The sequence below is a fragment of the Colletotrichum aenigma genome (assembly GCF_013390185.1).
Source record: "Colletotrichum aenigma strain Cg56 chromosome Unknown KSG_Cg56_contig12, whole genome shotgun sequence".
Classification (NCBI taxonomy): Eukaryota; Fungi; Ascomycota; class Sordariomycetes; order Glomerellales; family Glomerellaceae; genus Colletotrichum; species Colletotrichum aenigma.
In genome coordinates this window covers 421,682-443,002 of record NW_023500918.1, presented here as the reverse complement: position 1 = coordinate 443,002, position 21,321 = coordinate 421,682, and the positions used below count along the sequence as shown (strand labels likewise).

General features: G+C 52.0%; 4 protein-coding genes across 4 annotated transcripts; 2 read left to right on the top strand and 2 right to left on the bottom strand.

Moving 5' to 3' along the window:
• Nucleotides 1-3,717: 3,717 nt before the first annotated feature.
• Nucleotides 3,718-6,172, bottom strand: liz1-7 (Pantothenate transporter liz1; the record flags this gene model as incomplete). Its single annotated transcript, XM_037330244.1, has 16 exons — nt 3,718-3,908; nt 4,091-4,285; nt 4,342-4,404; nt 4,458-4,555; nt 4,628-4,752; nt 4,833-4,940; nt 5,001-5,114; nt 5,172-5,218; nt 5,272-5,288; nt 5,381-5,419; nt 5,465-5,491; nt 5,551-5,612; nt 5,674-5,712; nt 5,769-5,829; nt 5,903-5,949; nt 6,014-6,172. 16 exons carry the CDS (start codon nt 6,170-6,172, stop codon nt 3,718-3,720), a joined length of 1,392 nt encoding a protein of 463 aa, XP_037171385.1.
• A 665-nt stretch (nt 6,173-6,837) lies between these two features.
• On the top strand, nt 6,838-8,244 carry CGCA056_v015002 (Clavaminate synthase-like protein; the record flags this gene model as incomplete). Its single annotated transcript, XM_037330243.1, has 6 exons — nt 6,838-7,057; nt 7,110-7,361; nt 7,421-7,510; nt 7,570-7,644; nt 7,698-8,101; nt 8,164-8,244. The coding sequence occupies 6 exons, from the start codon at nt 6,838-6,840 to the stop codon at nt 8,242-8,244; spliced, it is 1,122 nt and encodes a 373-aa protein (XP_037171386.1).
• A 4,872-nt stretch (nt 8,245-13,116) lies between these two features.
• Nucleotides 13,117-15,608, top strand: ULP1 (Ubiquitin-like-specific protease 1; the record flags this gene model as incomplete). The annotated part of the gene is made up of 3 exons (XM_037330242.1): nt 13,117-13,273; nt 13,321-13,447; nt 13,526-15,608. 3 exons carry the CDS (start codon nt 13,117-13,119, stop codon nt 15,606-15,608), a joined length of 2,367 nt encoding a protein of 788 aa, XP_037171373.1.
• A 177-nt stretch (nt 15,609-15,785) lies between these two features.
• CGCA056_v015000 (uncharacterized protein) lies at nt 15,786-17,258 on the bottom strand (the record flags this gene model as incomplete). The annotated part of the gene is made up of 1 exon (XM_037330241.1): nt 15,786-17,258. One exon carries the CDS (start codon nt 17,256-17,258, stop codon nt 15,786-15,788), a length of 1,473 nt encoding a protein of 490 aa, XP_037171374.1.
• Between the last annotated feature and the right edge of the window lie 4,063 nt (nt 17,259-21,321).

The window sequence follows — 21,321 nt, the reverse complement described above, 5'->3', positions numbered from 1 at the left end:
CTTTTAGCCGAAGAAATCAAGACGAGAAGCGCCAAAGTGAAGGGTTCGATGAGAGAAGCCTCTGGGAGTACTAGACCGAAGACGTCGTCTGCCGCGCTGCCCGGTGATCAAGCCAAGCCGATCGCGTTTATTCAGGGATCCGAAGGGCATACTTTTGGAGTACCATGCCGGTTGGAGACTTCGGAATGATGGGCCAAGTTCCATGAGATGGGATCTAGTCTCTGCTTCTGGACTCACCCTCTCGGCCTGGGACATCATCTCCTACGCTTGCTAGCTCACCCTTGTCGACAGCAAGAATGCCAGGACCGAGCTTGAACGCAAGCATGTGGCCATATCAGATATATCAGATATATCAGCTGAGCAAAAGCTGCAACGGCGGCACTGGGTCGACAAATAGAGAACGGAATGGGTCAGAGAAGAGGCACACTGCCGTCTAGAGTGCCAAGTAAACATAACCTCCGGCCCTGCCGTTCAATCCCAGATCAACGACTCTCATTCTGCTAGCTAGCGAAACAATGGTGTTCTTACGCGTCCGCTATTATTTATGCAATCTTGTTCTCCTCGGTCCCATGAAATACCATCCGGTCGACCTAGTTCTTTGCTGTAGACTGTGGGAGCAGTTAGTTGTTTCTCAATAGGTCGTGTTCATCTTCTTCGAGGTGGTCCGTCGGGAGCATAGCCCAGAAGACTGCGAGAGGTTTACGGGCGTATGGTGCGTCAAGAGCTCTCGATGTTGGCGATGCAGCTGTCACTTGGCAGATGTCGAGTATCACCTGCACCATTGTTTTGGAAGTAATAGTAGGCATTGTAAGCTTGGATATTCGTGTCTGAATTTCCATGCCCACAGCCGGTGTTGCCATTAGAATGCCACCATTCGAAAAATAGTTCAGTGCCTCGACAACTGGCGCACAGCAGACAATCTTGAGAAGCAACAACACTTGGGGATGGTATAGAATGTGGTGAGAAGGGGACATGATGACATTGATGGAGCATCTTTCTACGGACTGGTTGATGCCTTGGCTTCGTCGATGGTATGGTGACTGGTAGTAAGGGAGGTTTGTTGTGCATGAACTGCACCGTTCCGTTGTTCAGGGATGGAGGGTACCCGGGCACTGTAGGCTGCCCGCTGTATCCACAGAGGGTACCTCCCGATTTTAGCGCTAGAATCGGTAGGTACCCCCTGTAAGCCCAGCGGTAGTGCAGTGGATACCTCCCGATTTTCAGCGCTGAAATCGGGAGTCATCTCATGGTACCTACCTAGCCAGAGAGGTGCTTCGGTGACTTGCAAAGTCGGCATTGCGAATGTGACGCGCAGTGCATTGGAATATTACAGAAAGCATAATCGCCACGGCAAAAGGAGTGTTGTGAGCCAAGAGGGTGTGTGCAAGGCTGATGTGCTTGAAGATGATTGTTTGCTGCGAAGTTCTCGGCAAAGAGTGCACGGGTTTTGCGAGCTGTCTCCAAAAAATGACGAGAGACTGCCCACCGTGTCGGAATATCCAGCCGCAGCAGCAATCCGAAAGCTTGGGTCTCGATCCCTCCGAACGGCAATGGCTGGGGCCAGCGAGATTTCTAAACATGTCCTTTGATTCGCCGACCGCGCGCAAGGGTTCCTCGGATAGTTTCGAGACTTGGGCTGCCGTCTTAGTGGCACGGGGGTCCGCGGGAGAGGGTGCGAAAATGATTCTACCAAAGTCAAGGCCAAGGGGGCGGCGAGGAACTCAACTGCCAAAACCAAGGCACTATTGCAAGGATCCAGCAAAGATGAACTCGAAGAGCTTTTGAGGGGGCTGAACGGTGTAATCGGGTTTGCCGACAGCCTCGAGCGCTTCAAAAGACGTCCAGTGGATGAGGTTGACTCGTCCGCCCCGCGAAGCTCCAGTACATTGTGATTTTGGCCATCGTGCCTGCCGATACTGCACCTGTCCCCCCCTCCCCCACCTTCCTTCCTGTTGATCTTGGGTTGAGGACCTACCTGCCTGAGTCACCATTCCCCTCTTTGTGCCTTCCCAGAAACTCTTTTTGCATGCAGCCCACTCGGCCCCGTTCGATGCGCTCCTACTTTTGGACCATGCTTGACAGGTAAGTGACATGGCAGGCGCCTTGCCCATGTACCTGCCCGGGCCTCTCCATCGAATTCCAGCCTCCACCGGGGCGAACCTCAGCGTCGTCCGAGTCCCTCTCATCCCATCAATCTTTCACATCGTTCCCTCTTCTTTCCGTGCGAAACAACTACATCAGCCCCGTCACTCCGGGAGGCACAAATGCAGATGCCGACCATGTTCGCTGCACCCCCCGCCGCGACTTTCCCCCCTTTATTGCCGCTGTCTCGTGCCATCAACAAGGAGCCTTGGCCAAAGTACCTTTCCTTTGTTTTATTTGCTTCTTCTGTCTCCTACTGACACTCCCGCCATCGGGAACACTCATCATGCAGGCATCTTGTTAACTCGAATCAATACTCCCGACAATCCCTCTTCCACGAGCACAGGTTGAGATCCCATCTCCCTTGCAAGCGCATCGACACCTTGATCCAATTCACTCGACAATCCGAGACGACACCTTCTAATATCAACCCCCGGCGAGAACCGACCGATAACCAGTGCCCCTCTTTCCTGAGCATCGACGAACTCAACCAATCCACCCGAGAAACCCTCCTGGCCCTCGACGAGCCAGACTAGGTTGAGAGCTGCCGTCTCCCCACGAAGATCATCAGGAATGCGAATCAATGCCCTTAGTAAAGCGTTTCAAGACTCCCGACGTCTCGTGTATCCACCTTCGACAGCTCTGCTTCTTTGCGCCACGATAGCAGGGCGAGAACCCAGTTCTTCTGGCTGAGGGCATCAATCATTTGGATCGTACACTCGACGAAACCTGTGTCTCCCATACAAACTTGAGTTGCGGAACGATGTGCTCCCGTCAAGACACCATCATCACTTGACTGTAATCTCCTCCATCTTCGTCCTTGCCTCCTATCGTTGCGTTTGGCGGCCCAAGTAGACAAAGTATGGACTTGTTTGTCAAGCGTGTGCTCTGCATATCCCGCGCTCATTGCCTTTCTCCATCACAGTTGTTTTCAGACGAAGCTGCCCATGCAACCTTCGCAGCTGATAGTCAAGCTCAAACGACTCGCAAATACCTGTCTCTGCGGGAGCACAAACACTCGAATTACACATTCCAGGCGCTTCACTGTCTTCCTTGCACGAGCAGACGTTCCCAACACTTTTGATAAGGAGTTCTGCATTTCCTCGCATACCTCCACATCGTAAGACAATTCCCAAAGACAGCTGACAACCAGACGACCAATAAATCCGTCCGTCAATCTCTCTCATCATTCTTTCTTCAGTCTACCTAGCCTGCACTAAACACCTACAATAGCCCTGTCTCCAAGACCCCGCAAAGCCATGGTCGCTGTATCCGCCGTCGCAAGAACAGACGAACGGTGGCCAGTGTATGTGCGCCTACCTGTGGAGACGAGATTTTCCATTCGTTGCCGTTACCTTGTGCCCTCGAGACCGATCTATGGGCTAAGTAAACCTTCCTTGGTTTGCCTCTGGATCTCTTCTGTAGCAACAGCCGCATTTGCAGTGTGGTCCAAGTATGGAGGCTCTACCCGAAATCACCAAATAAGCTTACTAGATCTCAAAACCTAGGATTCAGGTGAATCCCACTCAGCAACTCTTTGAGTAGACATGGACAACATCAAGCAATGTCTGCAGATTAACCACCGTGTTCCGTGCTGCTCGTCTCCACCTCGGCCTCCAGTCTCTTGCTCTCCCGCTTGTACTGAGTGTGAGCAAGCGTGAGGGCGGCGATCGCATAGAGAAACGCCATCCCCGCCGCGCCCCAGTTGCCGCCGATAACCACAGGTTGATCGACCGTCTTAAAAGCGAACAGGGGTCTGTAGGTGCCTTGTCAGTAGTGTACTCAAGCAGCATGGATGAGATAACGGGGGCACCTACACCACGGCTATAGTCGTCCAACTGCATACGTTCAGCCTGGCGCTTGCAAACGATCTAGTCAAGGGGTCCCCGGAGCTATTTTCCCCATCATGATCAGCTCAGACCGCTTCGTCAACCCCAGAGGTGCTCACAGTGTGTCTTGTGTGTCCAGGACCAAAACATGGTGTTGGCAGTGAATGCCCAGTTCGTGTTGTAGTAGAGGAACCATCTGAAGGCTTTGTTTTGGAGGAAGACGGGCGTGGCGGCCAGTAGAATGCAAACTATGCCGGTGACCACACCGCCGACCACCAACATTGGCCAGCGACGGCCCTTCAACCAAGTGTCACCTGCAAGAACAATGGTGAGTCGCGAGATCTAGTAGGGTAACCTATGGTAAACCTACTGGACCAGGCAAATACCAGCGTGAGGATCACGGTCACGCCTCCGAGAGGAGTGGTGTAGTTGTCTGCTTTCGTCAGGTACTTGACTTGAGATTTTCTCGTGAAGAAAATAGCTTACTTATCTGTGTGACGGTATAGGAGCCCGGTTTGATGGTGTTCCAGGCCTTGAACCAGAACGCCATGGAGTCGGAGGGCAAATGAGCGACGGAGTCGCAACTAGGGAGATTCGGTTAGCCATGCAACCCTTCCTTCGATTGTCGTGCCAAGCAAGGGAAACCTGAAACCTACACAGAAATCAGCCACAAAAGGAAAATATCCGGGGTCGTGACGCAGCGCTTGGCTTGGGCCCAGGTAAAGGCTCCCTGTTTGACGCGGCCTTCCTTTGGGTTGCGGCCTCGAGCGAGCTCTATCTCCTATCAAAGAAGCTCGTCAGCATCTGCTGAGCGGGTGCATTTAGAAGTAAAGGGGATGTCGGAAAGAATCTCTGGCTTACGGCTTCGCTGAAGACAATGCTTGGCTGCTGTCTCGCCGGGACATCCGGGTAGAAGAAGAATTGCGGGATGATGATTCCGACGGAAATGACGGTGTCAATAATAAAAAGCTGAGCCCCGAGTCAGCATCCATTCTGAGTTGTGTCCGCCTTGTCTACTATAGCGCTAACCCATCTCCAGCCTGAGAGGCCGTGAACACCATTCAGTCCCGTGTATGCCGCCGCTTGGAGGTACGAACTAAACATGGGGCCGATTGATGTGGCACAGTTCATGATTGCGATTCTCTAGCCTCAGTGTCAGTTCAGACCGTCGCGTGCTGTTACACTGGCAGTTCGACGTACGCGGGATAGTTCTCGTTTCTGATACCATGCACCGCATAGGTAGATGACTATGTAGCAGGTCAGACCTACTGCCACGTCCATAGCCAAAGGCTTTACTTACTTGAGGACCAATGACCACTTGCCAGTCAGCAGTGTTGAAAATATCTTGCCGTCGATTGAGGAGTGGGACTCACGTTTCAAAAAGACCCAACAAGAATCTCATGACCTACATTTGCAGCGGAGTACGCATGAAGGCTTGACCCAGAGTGCTGCTCAATGTTAGAGCCTGCCAGGCTGTAGTGGAATACTCTTACCATATGGTCCATCCTGTTTCCATGAGTCTGATTGAACGCCGTATTAGTACTGGGTAGAGAGGAAAATATGTCGAGTGCATACCTACGGTATGAAGTATCTCGGGGTCGAACGAGTCAGGGCAATGCTGACAGGCCACAGTCCTATGATCTTCGAAATGTCAGTGACTTCGTTCCTTGAAAATATTTCCTCCCAATGGACCTATTCCTACGTTCGCAACACTGTACGCGGTGTTGGCGTAATTGAGTTCCTGTTTCTTATCAGAACAGTGATCATCTCGGCTTCCTGCGTGTGAGAAGTTCGTACATTCCCGTAAAGTGACATTTCCTCTTTCATTCCAGACACAAACGCCGTGTTCAAGTTGGATCTAGACGGTTCGTCAATCATCGGTCAGTAATTGGAACAAAAGCTCGGATAATGCGCCTTACCTATCAACGTACTTGATAAACGTTCCAAGACATCCAAAGGTCATTAGAGTGATGTCCATCTGCAAAGTCAGCAAACCTATCAGAGGGGGACGCAAAGTCTACAATCACAAAACTTCAGAATACCTTGAAAATCAGCCTTCTCTCTTCGGGCGTCTTGTCCCACGCATCCCAGAAGAAATGCCGCCACGTCGTTTTCCGCTCTTCCTCGATGGCGGGAACGATACGAGTTGTCAACTCTCTTGCCTTTGAAGGCACGTTGTCTTCTAGCGATACGGGCGCCATTGCAGCCAAATTCTTCTCAAATGAAAAGCTTGCACAGAAAACTGTATTGAGCTGTCTGCACAGGACAGCCTCTACAATGAGTTCCTGGCATTTAACGTCCATCAGAACCTCCGTATTTCGGCGTCGCTTGCTTTCCAAAAATCAGCCCATGTCACGGAAAATGTCCGTCTCGCACTCTCACACTCATGACCCGAATATGCGAGCTAACAAGTCGGGGAATTAACGGGTCCTGTGAGGTTGGCGTCTAATCAGAGGCCAGAATACTTCCGTGATACTTCCGTGTATGGCAAAATATGAAGCCATGTCATAACTCGGCCGGAGAATGACGCCACCGGCGGTGCATGACTTCTGAGTGGCCAGGGTAAGAACTTAGCCGGCCGGGATCCCATCGGGCCCTGCTTATCTCTGCGACGTCGTATGTTCTGGCAATGATGCCATGAGGGAAGCAAAGTCGTTTTATCCCGTCGGCTTGTGATGGATCGAAGCTGTGTTAGTATTGTGCATCCCGTCTCTCTGTTGAGGCAAAAGGCAAGATGAAAGGTCAGGTCTAATCTTCGCTGGAAGTGATTAAGTCTCGTTGTCCTGAATTTCGCTAACATCACGGCAACTTCTGTCTCTGTCTCTCTCTTTGATCTTGCCGGAGTCTGTGATTGCAAGACTTAAACATGCCTACGACAGCCCCCGACGCGACCGGCCCAGAGCTTCCGGGCATGGAAGACCGGGTGGAGATCTTCAGCATTCCCGGAAGCCGCACAGTACACGGCCAGGACTTTCCTCTTGGGATTCGGGTCAAGAAAGGGCAGTCATTCATTGACATTGATGACGCCATCTCCCACTTGAAGGCTTTGGCGGACAAGAACATCGTCAACAAACTCCTAACAGACCGTTGGTCTCCCCAGTGCTCGATTCAATCATGCATATGAGCTGATACCCGTAGACGGCGCGATTCTCTTCCGCGGCTTTCCGTTGAAAGACGCGGGCGACTTTTCAAAGTTCGTGCATGCCTTCGGCCTGCCCAACCTTCACCGGGAAATCGGTCTCTCTAGGAAGCGAACCACCATCTCAGAGACGGTCAAGACGGCCAACGAAGAACCTCCAACCGCCCGGTTCTATTTCCACAATGAGTATGGCCGGTCTGCAAACTTCCCAGGTGTGCTGTTCTTCTTCTCAGAGAAGGTCCCTCAACAAGGTATGTGTCAATCCCCTACACACAGTATGCTGCTTCTCGGGATCTAACAAGGTTATTAGGCGGCCAGACTCCGTTGTTGTCTTCACTGGAGTTGTGTGATAGACTTGAGAAAGAGTTGTCAGACTTTATTGGAGACTTGAAGAAAAAAGGTGAAAACAGAACATACAAGGGCATTCCATGACTTGGCGCGGCTAATACTCTCGCCCAGGTGTCATCGGGCGTCAATACTACCCATCAAAAGATGACCCTGACTGGAAGAAAGTCGGCTGGAACTGGAAGGCAAGTCGCGCCTTTTCGGACGTGATCTACAGCTGAACAACTCACACAAATTCATAGGATTCGTACGGTCACGAAATCAAAGAGGGCGACACGCTCGAGGTCCAAGGGCCAAAGTCGAAAGGTTCCTCGCCGACCGTCTCCATGTCGAGGGCGAGTGGCAACGCGACGGCTCGCTCGTCGTTCTCTCCAGGGTACCCGCCATCCGCAGGGTCGCCTCGACGGGCAAGCTCACATTCTTCAACGGCCTGGCGGGCGTCTTTGGCCGCATGCGCGACCAGCAGGCTCTCGATCCGCCGCATCGCGGGCCCGACGGGCGATATCACCTGCCGACGACGTACGGCGACGACAGCGAGATTCCGCCCGAGTATCTGGAGCGACTACTCGAGATTGGCGACGAAATTCAGTTTTTGGTTCCGTGGGAAGAAGGCGATGTCGCGCTGCTGGATAATTACACGGTTCAGGTAGCGTTCCGCAAGACTGATGTTTCTTAGGTTGGGTTCAATCGGCTGACAACTGAGAGCAGCACGCGCGTTCGCCGTGGGTTGGCGAGAGATCGCTCCTCATCAGCCTCTGGGACGGACACGAGAAGTTCGCGCCGCTGTAAGGGCAACGGCCGAGTACTGAAACGGCTTTCTATCGACAGTCCCCCATAACGCGTCTCGTCCAGTTGAATCTCCTTGGTTCGGCTTCAAACAGAGATGGTAAGCGAACCTCCCTCTCTGGTCGAACGGGAACACATTCCTCGTCCGTAAAGCTTTTCATTAGAAATTGAGGATGCCGAGTAGTTGGAGTGATAGATTCAGATGCACCACTTCAGCGTTTCTTTCTCCCTGCTTCGGCTGACCGGCTTCAATCTCCGATCCCCTCCTTTTACCTTCAATCACTCCGTCTGGATCCATTTACCAAAAGTCCTCTGAGCCTTCCGTGCTCCAAGTACTCGATGAATTGTGTGGTATAGAAGCTGTGCCTGTGAGGTTTCAAGCGTTCTGTTTCCCAACTTTCTAACTGCTGCAGGCTGCTGCTTTCTTTAATGATACCGGCAACACCGCGGATTGGCCCTGGCTGCCCGAGGAATGAGCTTGAGCCCCCGTTATAGAAGCTTCGCACACACGTAACCGACGCCTCTTCTTATGGACTCGCAGAAAAAGAAAAGTCGGCTGGGTTTTTGTCTGTCATTTTGGGCTCGCTATTCTCTGGAACTTGATCGTGGATCTGGAGCTAACCCCGCCGATCTTGATCTTCCACTTGGAGCTGGTCGTGGATATTGCCCCTGACCTACGTTTGGACTTCATTTGGGGAGGAATTGGAGAATCAATGGAGGGCAACTGGAGCTCCGTTCTAGAAAGGGGAGATGGGACAAGGGCCAGGGCTTGTGAATAGCGAAGAGAAAAAGGCGAAAGAAGGTGGTTCGCTGTGGACTTCCAACTCTGGATTTTGAAACATCTTTCCATACCAAACGTCTGTTGACGCTACGTATTCGGCCGCATTCATGTTCAGCTCAAGCCCCCTTCGCTTGTATCAATCATCGACGGCGACAAACATGGGTTGTCGAAGCGTTGCGTTCTTTCTTTGACATTGACATGGTCAGCGACGACTTCGAATCAATCAGAAGATCTGCAAGTCAATGTAATGCTGCCTTCGAAAAGATTGTCGCTTACCTGTCTTGAACAGACACGCAAAGACACCCGACGAGGAGTCTAGGACCCTGTCCAATCAGCTCTCGTTCGGAAGTCGCCTTCAAGTCCTGCCAATCTCCCTAAAGCTCTTAGCAGGATCAGGCCCATCGGCAGCGTCGACCTCGACGCCATTCAAAGCGAGTTGTTCGATCCGCGCCAGGCTTGACCACATGGTTGCTGAGTCCGTCTCCAAGCGAAGGTCGGTCTTCAGCATTTGCAAGCACATTCCGTGACGGTACTGAACATGTACGCGCTGTATCCCGAGTTTGCACGTCGACAGTTCCTGTCGACGTTCATTCACGACCACACGGCAAGTCCCCATCACGCCAGATTCTTCCCAACCACTGACAAAGACCTCGACTTCCCATTAGCTCCCTGTCGCATCGTTGCCGAGGCGGGCTGCGATGCGTGATGAATACTCACAGACTCCCAAATTCCCACGGGAGGCCATGATCGTGGTCCTGCATTCGGCAATGATCGTGGTGGTCTTTCCCTGGATGCAGTAGGAGGTGAAGGTGCCCAGACCCTTGATCGAGTTGATTGGCTGCCCAGCGATCCGGGCACGATTCGGTCGGTCGGTCGGAATACACAAGCAATTCGTCCTCGCACCACCGGATCCATAGAGGCCGGGGGGCCGACACGTCGATGCGCGTCTTCCATGCTGTCTCGCGCGGGCCTGATTCGAGAGATGTCGAAGACGCGGGCACCAAGGTCGACTGGTGGGCGGAGCAGACCTGCCGACGTAGGCAACGGAGTGGAGTGTGCACGACGCCAACCTCCTGCCGAGCGCAGGTGGCGAACTGGGCGGCGAGCTGGGCGGCGTGCTGGCGGCTAGGGACCAAGTCGTGGAGGGCGCCGGGATTGAACCAGTTGAATGGAATGCCGCGCGCTGACAACGATGGTGGCGGGGGGCCGAAAGAGATCCGAAGGAGATGTGGGTGAGAGAACGACGGGATGCGGGGCGTAGGCATAACGAAAGCTTGCGGAGGAAATCATCTGTGTGACTTGGCAGCCGCTCTCGGTGGCGTAAGAAGTAATGATGATTGGCCGCAGACCACTGCTCACTGTGTCATGGGCTGTGATGGTGTTTCCTGAAATCAGGTGTCTGCTCGTGATGTTTCGTGCCGGGAATAATTTGCGAGCATGTCCCGCGTCTGGAGTGGTGAATTAGCTAATGATTCGGTCGACATTCTGCAGTTGTCTGTACCACGGCCTCGAGGTATGGAGCCCCAACTAAATCGGGAGCTGACGCCTTCTGCAAGCCACGTCGGCAGGGGAGTATGTGGTTCCTGCGATGATTTTTTTGGACTTCCAAATTGCAGCAGGAAGGTATGCGTTCGTAAGTGCTTTCTGACTTTTGCCAAGCGGTGCCGTGGATGGCAGGTGAGATGATTGATCCGATGAGGTTGGCTGGCCCTGGAGCAAGCTTCTCTGGCTGGATGGCCTCACCGAGAAGGCCCACTTTCGGGCATTTGCCAGCGACGAAAGTGGATCCCTCCACACACCTCACCGAGGTGACCAGGCGGGTCGCCCACTGTGAGTCGCACATACCACTTGAGCAGACCACTGAAGATCGTCGTCCCACCAGATTAATCCATCTTCACACGCCTTGCCCGACGGGATGCATCGACAACATTTTTGGAGTGTCCGCTGTGCAATATTCCAACCTGCGTCGAGATAGCGCAGCATATCGTGGCTTGGCTGTACACCTGCCCGGCAACAGCGCAAGTGACAAGGGAGTCGCATCGCAGTGGCTGATTGGATGACCTACCTGGCCGCACTGCGACATCTGCGTCAATGTTGTCGCGTGTGGTATCGACGTCGGTAGAAGACGGGGGCAGTACAAATTCAAGACGCCATTGAATGAGGTAGCCTGAAAGTTCGGAAGTACCAGATTGGTGACAAATGTCATCAAACGCGACGAGCCATTCCAAAGGACCCCAGGTCCACGACGCGATGGCTCTGGGTGATGACGACAAGCTTGTGGGAGATCCCCAGCAAACGTGAAGAACATTCATCACAGCTTCCCAAAAAGCGCAAAAAGACATACAACACCGGGCATTCGCCGGTCGTCACCGACCCGACTACTACTCCAGCCCTCACTGGCTTATCTATGGGAGAGCGGACGGGATCCCGAGTTCTCCAGTGGGTATGGTCGTATGTGCTTGGATGAGGCTACCCGGCTCACTATATCCGGAGGCACACTATTTCCTGGGGATGTAACGAGACAGGCATCACAGAGCCCAAAAAAAGCAACGACACTGGCCCGTTGCTTCTCTGCCTGACTGGGAGACATTATGTGAGAGCCGCAGCGGTCACGCTGGCGTTCAGCAGCAACATGGCGATTTGGCATCCAGCGCATCGTGTGGTGCATTGACGCAGGCCTGCACCATATCTTGCGACATGTTGGGAATCCTAGAGGTGACGACCCCTAAGGCCCTCAGTCTCGCTCAAAGGAAATGGAGACGATGGATGACCGCCGCGGCAACCGACAGCGTAGAACAGGGTCCCGACCGCGCATCATTCCCGTGCGGCTGCCTGCAGAGTCCGCCAAGGGTTGTGCTTCTGGTGGCCAGTCTGCTTCCATCATGTCGACGTTTCGGTTCCAGGCTCGCACTTTCCGCTGGTGCACTACCCTCTGACTGGCCTGCTCTTATAATACCGATGGTATCCTAAGGTGATTAGCCTGCCCTTATGATACTGATGGTATCCTAAGGGAATTAGCCTACCCTTATAATACCGACGGCATCACAAGGGTGAATCGTCTCTCTGATTGGCCTGCCCTTATGATACCAGCGGTATCCTAAGGCTGGCCAATCACATCACTGGTATCAGTGGACCAGACCACTATGTGAATGGATGGCTGTGGTTCTGGAGACCTTGATGTCGCACACCTTGATGTCGGAGACCTTGACAGCTGCTTCTCGGGGAGAGGTTGAGGACGGGAAGTTGGGGAAGGGCGGAGACGGCAGCTTTTTCCCGGATGGCCAGGTGCATGTGCATGGGCCACCCCAGTGGGGTTAGTGGGTACCTCCCGATTTCAGCGCTAAAATCGGGAGGTACCTTCTGTAGCTGAGATCGGGAGGAATCTCATGATGCCTACCTACCTTACCTAACCAGAGAGGTGCCTCGGTGAGTAGACCAGACCAGGGCGGAGGACTAAGCTGCACTGAGTGTCTTGACGCGACAGTCTGCACAATGTCCGATTGGTAGGTGGTTCGCGAAAGCTGGGCAGCGAAGAACACTGCGTCAATCTTCGTTCCTGCATTGGCTCGCCGTCAAGGCCAATTCCTAGAAACCGTCGATCTGGACACATCCATCAACACCACCTCCGACCAGTGTGCGACAACATTCCAGTACCTAAGGCTTCATCATCTCATTTCGCTTCTCATTTTCCCAAGTGCCCGCCCAATCATGGTACTCTGGCCCGTCGAAAGTTTCATCTGAGCTAAAGACGCTTCGGCTCCGACGTGAACCAGATGGCTGTGGCACATGAGAGAAAAGCTGCTCACTAAGGTGGCACACCAGACTCACGTGATGCAAGAGCCGGAACGGTGTTCGTCATCACCAGCTGAGGACAGTCCGTGCATCCTTCCAATCTCAGACCATTCACACCAACCTTCACAGCTAAGGTTTGACTTTCAGTCATCATCTTTGCCGGGGGCTTCACAGAGGCTCTCCCAACGGGATTCGCTTGTTTCATCCCATAATCAAGAAGGATTCATTCGCTGAAACTCAAACGACTGCGAATCTGGTTCATCGACCCCGCCCATCATTCATTCACCACGCAGCCTCTCAAGATGCCTCTAACGCGAAGTTCGAAAAAGGCACCGACGGCGCCGAAACTACGTGCCATTCGACCGAACATCCAAACACGGTCTGGGCAGAATGGCACCGATAATTTGCGGAAAACCCAAGAGACAGGTATGCTTTATGCGGGTCGTCTTCATATTAGATGTGCGTCATGAGCGGCAAAGCGCTAACGGATACCTTTGTGATTCAAGACTCCCGTGAGGCTGATAACGAAGAGAAAAATTTGGAAAACGAGCTTGAAAACTTTCGCATAATTCTTCGCGACCATCTCGCAGCAGGAGAAGATGTTGTAGCCAAATGGGAGGCGATATGTAGCAGGTATGCTCGATTCGCATCCGTAGATTCCTTGCTTGAAAGACTCTCCCGTGACGACCAAGAGAGCCTTCATTATATCAGGGAGCAAGGACGGCGGATTCGGTCGAAGAAGGCATTGATCCTGCGAGAGTGGAATTGGAGCGAGGATGACTTGGTCGAAACTTTCCAGGATGTCGACAGCCGTGCATTTTGGGAAGAGCTAGCCAAGCTTGTTCGCCAGTCCACCCCGGAGCAGGCTTTGCCGATTTTACGGCGCTACCAAGGGGAACGGCAGGTTGGAGTACGCGGTTCCAATCGAAGTGTGATGTGGAAGCCGTGGGAAGTCAAGAGGGCGTTGGAACATCTCAAGAACCAGGCCCAGGATCGGCATCTTTCGGAAGATCAATCAGAACGACGCCAAGATAGCAAGTCTCCTTCAGATGGCCGTTTGCAACTGTCGCGGGAAAACAGAGCCACCCACGAGTCGGTCTCAAGCGAGGAGATATCCAGTCCAACGCCAACGCCAGACACCAGCGGGAGTAATCCACGTCGAGAGACTGCGTCGCAGCGACGAAATTCGCCAGCCGAATCGGAACCATCGTCAGACAATGCCGTTGAAGAAGTTAAGGCCACCGGTAAACTGACTTCTATCGCAAAAGCTTCATTGCGAGTTGAGAGACGGCTGTCCAGGGAAGGTGCAAGCTCCACCGCGTCAAAACCTGCTGCTCGTGTCCCGACAAGACGCACGGCAGGAGATCTCACCAAGGACGACGATGGAAAGGCAGGGCCCCATGACGTTACAGCATTAGAACATGACATCAAACTTCAACTCGAGAATAATGTCACTGAACCAACTTCGTCCAGAGGGCAAACTCGCAAGAGGCTACCCGAGGATCAGGTCTCCGACGTTGGACAAGGAAGCTCTTCCACACATGATCTCCCAGTAAGAGGTTCCGACTCTACCCCGTCAAAGAAAGCGAGAACAAGCAACGAGGCGTCGCGAGGCTTGGAAAGTCCCTTTACGCCGTCTCTGCCACCAAAGACAACAGCCGTGACGGGTCTCCCAACCCCTGATTCAATCGGGGCAAGGCCTTCCATCATACTGAGGAAAAGGTCAGTTTTATCGTCAAATACCGGAGATGAGCGACCGGATGTCGCGGAAAGGGGGTTGGATGATGCACTGGAAAGTGTCGACTTCGAAATCCCCCCGAACTTCCATCCGAGACTCGCCCCTGGAGCAGAGTTGGACGATGGTGTCATCACAACCTGTTTGGATGTGTTCTCTAGCACCACGGGCTTAGGTTGCTCCATCATCAACCCTCACCTTTTCAAGGCTGGCAGCACGACGAGATATGCGAGCGTGCAAGCGGCCATTGCAAGGAGCGAGACAACCAAGATTCTCGTCCCCCTCCACCTTCCGGACAGCCACCATTGGGTTCTATGCTGCGTTTTGAAGAATGAGAAGGAGATCCAAGTCTACGACTCCCTCGCCGGGGACAACGATGAAGTACACCACCTACTTTATGCGCTGCAAAACCTCTACTTTGAGGATTACCGCATCACTCCTCGCCCGTGCTACCAGCAGATAAATGGATACGACTGCGGCATATGCCTGTTAGTTAACGCTGTCCATGTCATGGCCGACCTTAATCCGCCTACCGAAGTCAACACAAGCGTGTGGAGGAATTGTTTCAGGGCACTCGGTGACTCGACAGCCACTCCAAGCCTCTTGCCCGGGATACCGTATTCCAGAGAAAGCTTCAAGATCCATATCGAGTTCAGCAGTGGCAGCTTCACTATCGATGAACTCAATGCTCTTTGGGCTGAGAAGCAAAATCAATTCAAAGCCGCAGTTGAGGAGCACCAAGCCAAAGTGAGAAGGCTCACGCCAGAGGTTCAGCAAGTTCTCGAGATGCTGGAAAAGGCATTCACAAGGCTTACGGGAGACGAACAGAGGAGGCTCTTGGAGCAGTGGGATCGTGAAAGTCGGCAAGAAGACGACGGTGGCGGATGGATGCATGGCCAGGGCCGCGCAGAAAGAAGGCACCTTCGGCGGGCAAAACAGAGGGTCTTGAACGCCCTGCCACGCTTGGAGCACGCTGTGAGATACTTGCAGGCTCAGCTTGACCATCTGACTGTGAGCAAGAAGGAACTAGATGGGTTGAAGTTGAGCTTGGATGCTTGACCCATGGAGGAATTTGCATGCTCAATTGCTTGCAGAATGATCACTGGCAACATACGAGACTCGACGACAGTCGAGTGCACACCATTTGATTTTGTTCTCCTTTGCCACGGCATCTCTCCCGTCCCCAGGGCATGCAGGGCAAGCGTTGTATGGGTATCCAAGTAATGGCAACAGTCCCTAATTTGACAGGGCTTTGCGCATCTTCGCTTTCATTTGAGCTATCTGGGCCGCAACTTTCTCATTAATATATCCATTTATAGTTTCCGCCATGTTCTCTTCAAGCCATTTATTCATATGCTCTTTCATCGCGTCACCCAAGTTATCCTTCACCCAGTCCTCCATCTCGTCACACAGGTCTGGCATCTGCTTCCCGAGCTTCTCGCATTCTTCGTCAAGCTCGCCGGTGTGAATGAGGAGAGACTCGACAGTCTCCTCGGTCTCGGTCTGACGGTTCTCTAGATCACCGCAGTTGTCCTCTACCTCATCGTGACGTCCCTCAAGCTCCTTGTTCCGCCTCCGAAGTTCTTCGACATCCTCTTGCAGCCGTTGGATCTGCTGACGTTGCTGTTCGAGTAGAACCGCCAACCTGCCCTGGACACATTCGGCATCTGTAAATTGAGATTCCGACCTTTCTTCGGGACGTTGGGCGTTTGCTGTAGTTGCGTGAACGCTGGCGAATGAACGTTGGAAATGCGCCCTTTTCGAAGATGGGTGCAAGTCGATCTCTTCGCTCCCGCAGTGCAGCACTCGTTTAGAAGTCTGCAGCCTTCGGTGCTGCCTTTCGCTGCCGCCGTACTCAGGCAGGGCGTCGTCACCGCGGGCACTTTTGACGAAGGCAGCTGCCGCGGCAGCGGTCATGCTGGCCCTCGGCTGCGGTCCCTCAACCACGCATTCGTCATACTGCGGGGGTGAATCTTGGTGACGCGGAACAGTATCGAAGGGAACTGTGGAAGCACACGACTCGGTCGAGGGTGTCGCAGATCTGTTGCGTTCACCATCTCTCAGAGGGACAGCATTTTGGTCGTCCTCTGGTGTGAACACAACGCCACCTTTGCCACTGTACAGCCTGCGCAGATCCACCATACGCTCGTATGACTGACGCTGGGTTGCCGTCAGAGTCGGAAACTGCCGCACAGCCTGGAAAAAAGTCTCAAACTTCGTCATCGGCAAGACGTTGTGCGGCATGTAGATGGAGAACGTCGGAACGGTCGCGAGCGAGGCAGTGGAGCGAAAGGCATGCCACGCGGGGCTGGCGGGGGCCTCGTCGCGTGCGAAACCGGTCGGCACGATGAGCTGGGCATAGAGGCCGCTGTGCAGGTGGAACTGGAGGCGAGTCAAAAGGCGCTTGCCGCCCAGTCGCTGGCGGACGCGTTCGAGGTGTGATGGGCTTCCGTCATTTGCGTCGCTCGTGTCGCAAGTCGTGTTTTGCAGCGAAGCGATACGGTCGGGTGTGATTTGCAGATAAATGGTGGTTTTGATGGAGGCACTGTCGGTGATGGTTGTACTGAGACGGAAGAGGGCTGAAGCTGACGACTGATATACAGCGTTGAGTTTGAAGGGCTGGTCAATGAATTCGGGCTGTCCTCCGTCTTGGTCTTCACGCACCGCAAAGACAGTGTGGACAAATCGTGCGTCTTCGGCGGACGACATCTCGTAATCGCTTGGAGTCAATCTGCTAGATGTGCACAACGTAGCGGACAGGAACCAGCTGGGTGAATACTTACCGTGGTCATGTCATAGTCCTCTCTCCCTTTCGCCGCAAGTCCTTCGCAGGGTTTTCAGGAGCAGAGGGTTCCAGCGTGACACCGACCCTGCCCAGGGCGCATTGGGGGCTCTTGCACAAGCAGTAGAATGACCGGAGCGACGGTTGACAAGATCCAGGCGTGAAGCTGTGAAGCTCACGGGGTGGATGGGTTCCGTCGGGATTCCGGTCCTACTCGCGCAAGGAGTCAAGCAAGCAGCCGGGGGCAGTCGAATGGTTGGGACAGCTGGAACAGGTCTGCTCAATGAAAGCGCCGGCACGAGAGACGAGGGCGGGGATTGTAATGACGCCGGAGTGGATGGGGTTGAAGATGGAGATGATGGTACGAAGCGACACCACGTGAATACGTGATGGAGCGGAGAATATTGGGACGGACCGCCTCACGCGTGGCTGGGTGGCTGGGCGATTTCGGCTCGGCGAGATATTGTTCCGCAGCCAGACCCAGTCACGGGCATACATGATTGGTTAGATTGGCTCCATCCTGAGTCACCATGACCTGGTCTGTGCGTCGGGATAACACCGGCTTGCAGAACGCTTCCCTGGGAAAAGTCTGTGTCGTCTTATATTGGATCCCGGATAAGAGGGTCCCACTTTGGCCACAGAACTCCGGAGTAGGCTGAGTGTTAGAGGCGTGAGAAGGATGTCGCCTCGACAACCTGCACGTTCGAGGTCCTGAAATTTCAAAATACGAGTGCACCTTGTGTCTCCAAGTAGTCAGCTGGATCTTATGCACCTAATGCAGTATGCTTCCTTATGCCTACCTCTGTTTTTCTGCTGTGTTAAGATGTATATAATAATAACTTCGCTAGTCTTCTACCAGTCTGCAAGTTAAGTAGTGCGATAAAGCTTAGGTAGACTAAGGTAGGACTGGTTAAATATGCTTTAGATAACTAACTCTAGTTATCCAGCCTAGTCTGCAGCCTTTTAGATAGTTTAGAGAAAACGCCTGTTGAAAAAGGCAGTGCGGGCGATCTCATTACAGCCATGGAGTGGGGCTGAGATTAGTGGGCCCACCCTGGTCGCCCAAGTCCAAAGTCCAGAATCAGCGCTGAATATCACCAGCCCTCCTTATCCTCCACATCGCAAGCTGTTAATTTCACAACCGCAATCTCAACCTCACCAAAGTAGCATAAAGAAACTACACACATTTATAAGAATCATCAGCCTATTGCTCTATAACCATTCCTATAAATTATGTCATTCCTTCCAGTTACACTACGCTAGTCTGTGTGCAAGAGTTGGCTTTAAAATTAGTGTTAAATAATAAGTATTAACATAGCAATTCGACTTATCGGCTGATTGAGATCATCAGCGATACAAGTCATAGAAAGCTATCCCCTCGATCTAATATGGCCACCTGCATCCTCAGCACCATTCTAGAACATTAGCATAACCTTCTCTTCAGTGACAGCATTCCTTGACCTAGAGAAGGATGAGAAAACCAGCCTAATCCCAACTCAAGGATCATTTCTTCATTCATACCCACGCATAACCAAGCTTCTCTTCCAGAAACCACAATAAAGACCAACGCCCATATTGCCCTCCCACACGCTCCACCTCGCTGAGGTTGCTGCTTAGGTAAGGCATGAAACAAAAAAGCTTGTCTCCAGCATATGACTCTCACGGTTGGTCTATCTTCTAAGCTGGAAATTCACGATCCGCAGCCCTCCGCCCATCCAGGGTTTTACACTCTTTGAGACTTCAGCCCAGATTTATGCATAAGACGCTTGGTTTTTGCACCTCATGGGGGCTTCCCTGGTGCCTTTCCTCGCCGCAAGGTATTCAGAGGTGAGTTAAACGACAAAGCAAAGTTCCAGTGCTATGGCTACTTAAGCTTGACTCCAGAATCAACTGGGACATGTCTCGCAGTACGCTGGCTATTATTAGTGGACTAAGCAGCGTCCTTAACACTCTCAGCAAGGTTAGCACCAGTCTTTGGTGGATAGCAGCAACTGTTAGTGGATAGAGCTGGAATCAAACAAGTAGGCATTGCTATTAAACTAGTGTTAGCGGAGATTGAGAGTAGCTACAAGTCTTCGCATTAGGCAACGTGCCACTGGAAAATGCAACGTTTCATGCAGCCGCAAACGCACGCCCGCAGCACAGATCAAGTAGTAGGTAAGCAGTCACTAAATCTCAGAAATTAGCGCTTAGAAAACCATCTCCAAGTTCATGAGCCATCTTCTAAGACTTTCAAGGTTTATGAAATCTTTTTGAAACGTTGGCTTATGATATATAAAGCCTCAAGCATTTATGGGAGCTACTTACTGATAATCAGAAGACGAATCAGCCAGTAAGTACCTGGGAATATTTGTGAAGCGTATTGTTAACCCTGGAATATGATACCCCTTTCTTAATATTTCTATCCCATGAATTCCATCGTCTTCCCCGAATTTCATAAAGTAGAGCAGCTGAGGCTGACATTATCAGATATCTATCCAGCATACGTTAGGGCATCTTAAACTTGAGTTATGGAACATGTCTACAGCTAGAATGCCACCTATGAAAAGCTTCGGAACGCTTGAGATTGGAAACTTCTCCATCCTAAATGTTTCTCGGGCGACGTAAGCGTCACACTCATCAGAGGTTAACTCTGCCGTATTAATTCAGATTGCAAACCCCTTTCTGTTACTTCCACATACTCTCACCTCCTGGGAGATCAGCGCCTGGAAATGGTGCTGTGGCCTATTCACCATAAAGACCCTACCTTTTCTAGCCAGATCGGAATCATTGAATCTCGCGCTCAGGAAGCACGACAAGCATGTTGAAGTCTGAGAATCCGAGGAAGCATTGATAAATACCAAGGACCCCACAGACTGTTCACATCTTCAATCTTGTTAATCATCTGGATTCTACACCTGCAAGACTTGTGAAGTCTGCTACCTTGACTTTGGTATATACATATACCACAGGTATAATCTTTCAAGGACTTTGATGCCATGATAAAACACATGCGGCATTTACTTACCGCAAAAGCAGCAAACATTACCATCAGTACTAAACCTTTCCTATAGAATGATACTTATATTATGTCCATTCTGTACCTTAGTGACGCCACATAACCAACAGTAGAGAGGTCCTTCTCCTTGATGCTAATAGAAACAAATGTGAAGAGCTCTCCCACAGCAAATACACAAAGCGGGAAGCTATTATGGCTTATGGACGCCTTGAAGCATGACTTCAAGACTGGCCACAATATTACTCACGCCATCAGCATTACCAACTGAGATCATGGTCGGTTTACCATGACCATAATTCTGCGTTCAGCTTTTACAGAAGCTTTCTGCCAGGTTAGCGATAATTCTGTCTGATAAGTGTCGTCCATATCACTTAAGGCTACCAGGCTGTACTTATTTGTCTCTTCTGTCAGCCCCCCTGGTAGTGAGGCTTGAACTCAGAGGAACGAGAAGCAACACACATATACCTATGCTTCCGTTTGTGCCTGTTCATATCAGATCGAAAAATCGTTTGAAAGACTCTGCACTGGAGCTAAACTGCATGTGAAGCTATCAACCACAGCTGCAGGGAACAAACAGAATCGTACCAGTTATATCTGATTGAAAGGGTAGAGCCCATTTTACGTGTATGGCCAATAGCGCCTTGATGATTCACTAGCCACTGTCCTGAATGATGAAACTTCCTGTTACGACCCGTAAATAAGGATAACAGCTGAACGACCCACTCAGGCATCGGGCGGCTAGAACAGGACATTTGTACCGCAGGATCACAGGAACAACAGGGACTCACTCGGAACGGAAGAACTATAGTATAAATCATGTGACGATAAGATAAGAAAACGATCAGTGGAGTATAGGAGGGAACGCTCAGTGATCAGTTAGTCCTGCCAACTGATTGCGATCACCTTACTGTTACGGTCAGCTATCCGACAGTAGGGTCTGCTAACAGAAGCTGGGGATTGATACGTTCTAACAGTACACTGGGTCGTGGTCG